This window comes from Elephantulus edwardii, unplaced genomic scaffold (genome assembly GCF_000299155.1).
Source record: "Elephantulus edwardii isolate Elephantulus edwardi_28Jun2011 unplaced genomic scaffold, EleEdw1.0 scaffold00298, whole genome shotgun sequence".
In the NCBI taxonomy this organism is placed as follows: Eukaryota; Metazoa; Chordata; class Mammalia; order Macroscelidea; family Macroscelididae; genus Elephantulus; species Elephantulus edwardii.
In genome coordinates this window covers 1,279,886-1,283,207 of record NW_006400048.1, presented here as the reverse complement: position 1 = coordinate 1,283,207, position 3,322 = coordinate 1,279,886, and the positions used below count along the sequence as shown (strand labels likewise).

The 3,322-nt window shown below is 35.1% G+C and overlaps 1 protein-coding gene across 1 annotated transcript in view; it reads right to left on the bottom strand.

Annotated features, from left to right (window-relative positions):
• Window positions 1–1,213: 1,213 nt before the first annotated feature.
• Window positions 1,214–3,322, bottom strand: part of LOC102861996 (pre-mRNA-splicing factor SPF27-like) — a 28,300-nt gene continuing 26,191 nt past the window's right edge. The window contains exon 2 of the mRNA XM_006900871.1: window positions 1,214–1,334. Coding sequence (XP_006900933.1) covers window positions 1,214–1,334 — 121 coding nt within the window. The remainder of the gene's footprint in view (window positions 1,335–3,322) is intronic.

Genomic DNA, 3,322 nt, shown 5'->3' with positions numbered 1-3,322 from the left:
TTCTGCATATAGATTGAAAAGGTATGGAGATAGTATGCATCTCTGACACACACCTTTCCTAATCCTGAGCCATACTGTGTTTCCCTGCAGTGTTCTGATTACTGCTTTTGGTCCAAGCATAGGTGTCACATGATGCTTCCTGGGTCATTCAACATGCTGCTCTAAGCATTTTTAAGTTCCTTCAGCTTAAGAAAAGCTGAGTGGTATAGTCCATTTTGATTTTCCAACTCCAGCTCTTTACACATTATCATACTTTACTTTCTGTTTCCGAGCTGCCCTTTGAAATCTTCTGTTTAGTTCCTTAACTTCTTGATGTCTTCCCTTTACTTTGGCTTCTCTGCACTCTAGTGCAATATTCAGAGCCTCTTCTGACATCCACCTTGGTTTTTTTCTTCCTCCTCTGTCTTAGTAATGACTTTTTGCATTATTCATGGATAATATTGTTTATACCCTCCCACAACTCATCTGGTCTTCGCTCATTAGTACTCAATACCTCAGACCTGTTTCTGAGATGGTCTTAAAATTCTGGTGAGATAGACTCAAGATTGAACTTTGGTTCTTGTGGAGTGGATAGCATTTTCTTTAGCTTTAGTTTGAACTTTCAAATGAATAGTTGATGATCTGTTTCACAATCAGCACTTTTTCTAGTTTTCACCGCTGATATTGAGCTTCTCCAGAGATTTTGCTACAGATGTAATCAGTCTGATTCCCCTGTAGACCATTAGGTGAAGTCCATATGTATAGTTGCCATTTATGTTTCTTACAGAAGGTGTTTGAAAAGAATAGGTCATTGATTGTATAGAATTCAATCATTCTATCTCTAGCTTCATTTCTGTTACCAAATTCATGCTTTCCAACTACTGATTCTTCTTCCCTGTTTCCAAACTTTTGCATTCCACTCACCCATTGTTATCAGAGTATCTATGTTGCATGTTTGATTAATTTCTTTCTGCAAATTTGGTGTATGTAATCGATTTCCTTCTTTTAAAAATTTTTTTATTTTATTAATTTTCATGAACATTTACAGAGATTTTGGATTTCCATTCATTCATTGTTGCACTTTTTTCTTTACACCCCCCCACCTCCCAGTTCCTTCCTCTCTTTGAAAAGCAAAAGATAAACTTCTTCATTGGTATACAATCCCTCTCCCACCCCCAAAGCACTCCACTATGCAACCTTAATTCTGGATTCCTGTGATAATCATAATACCCTATCATATATCACTTTTAAACTGTTTCTCCTCTTTGGACCTGGTTTCTGTAAAATTAGTTATGAAACCTTTGTCTGAAACATCGCTGCCAAATATTTCTTTCCCATTCTGTAAGGTTTTCACCCTATTGTAAAAAAAATTTTTATGCATATAGGACTTCACTTTTTAGAGGGTCTCATTCATCTATTTTGTCTTCTCTTTCTTGTGCCTTTTTGGCTATGTACCCATATGTATAACATAAACTAGAGCTTTTAAGTTTGTTTCTATTTTTCCTCTTGTGATCTTTAAAGTTTTTGGTTTTATCCTTGCGTCTCTGATTTATTTTTAGTTAGTTTTTGTGTAGGGAGTGATATGTGCATCCCATTTTCAGTTTTCTGTAGGTAGATGTCCAGTTTTGTCAGCACCATTTATTAAAAAGCTTGTTGATTTCCTCATTTAATAGATTTCATCCTTGTTGAATATTAAAGGAGTGCTGGTAGCCTAATGGTAAGAAGCTATGCTTGCAATCCAGAGACATGCAATTAAAATTCACCAGTTTCCCATGGAAGAAAGGTGGATCATCTCCTTCTGTGTATTTACAGCCTCTGAAAACCCACTGGAAGGTTTGCTGTGGATCAGTTTTGACTCAATGATACATTACAACAACATAGTATATGGGTTCATTTCAGTTTTATATGGATTCTCAGTTTTATTCCACTGATCTATATGCCTATACCAATCCTACACTATTTTGACTATTATAGCTATGTAGTAGATTTTAAGGTCAGGAAGTTGTAATGCCTCCTACCTTATTTTTATTTTTCAGAAGATCTTTGCTCATACAGGGTCTTTTCCATTTCTAAATGGAATTAGAAATTGCCTTTTCCATCTCCTTAAAGATGAGGTTGGTATCTGTATTAGGATTGCACTGAATCTGTATTTTGCTCATGAAATGATTTTCATTTTCATAACGTTGAGTCTTCCTATCCATGGACATGGGATATCTCTCCATTTAACTACTTTTTTTAAAAAACTAGATTCCTTGTAGTAATGTGTTGTAGTTTTCCTTATATAGGTCTTTTGTGTCTCTATTGCATTTTTTCCTAAGTACACCCTGTGGTTGGCTCTTATAAATAGTATTGTTTTTACTTGTTACTTTTTTCCCTTTCCAATTGATTTTTGTTTGTTGGTCTTGTAACCTGATGCTCTGCTAACATGGTGTTTTAGGTCTAACAGATTGGGTATTTTTGTTGTATTGAGTCTTTGGGTACACTGTTGTATCATTTGCATATGGAAATCGTTTGCCTCCTCTTTGCCAATTTGGATGGCTCTTATTTCCTTCTCTTACCTAATTGCTCTTGCTAGGTCTTCCAATACAATACTGAATAAAAGTGGTGGTAGTGGGCACCCTTACTTAGTCCCTTTTCATAATGAGAATGCCTTTAATGGCTCTATGTTGAGAATGATGGTGTCTCCTGGTTTGGCATATATACATTTAACAATGTAAATTGGTTTTGCTGAGGGGAATTCTCTGAATATGCCTATGAGTTGGAGTTGGCTAATTGTATAATTTAGTTCTTTTGTGTTTTTGTTGAGTTTCTTTCTACTTGATGTATCTTCCAGCAAGGGTGATGTGTTGAAGTCTACTACTACTATTATTAGTGTTGTTTGATTATTTTTTTAAGTCCATTAACATTTGTTTTGTGTATTTTGCAAGTCTATAATTTGGTAGATATTAATATTGTGTCCTGTTTTCTATTGTGCTTTTCATCATTATATAGTGTTTTTCTTTGTTTGTTATGGTAGTTTTCATCCTGAAATTTATTTTATCAGCCATAGGTTTTGCCCCTTCTGCTTTCTTACAGATGTCATTTGTTTGGAATGTTTTTTATTCTACCCTTTGATCTCTAATCTATCTTTTCTCTTCATTTCTTAAATGTGTCTCTTGTAGGCAGCATATCAATGGGCCAGATATAAAACTTTCTTGGTGTCCCCTTCATTTTCCTTCCAGTGAGTTTCCATTATTATGAAAATGACTAAACTCCTTACAAAATCTGCAGTGCCTAAAGAATCAGATCTTTCCCTGTTTGCAGCTTCATATTGTACATTCTTCCCTGGGCTTTTTCTACCCTA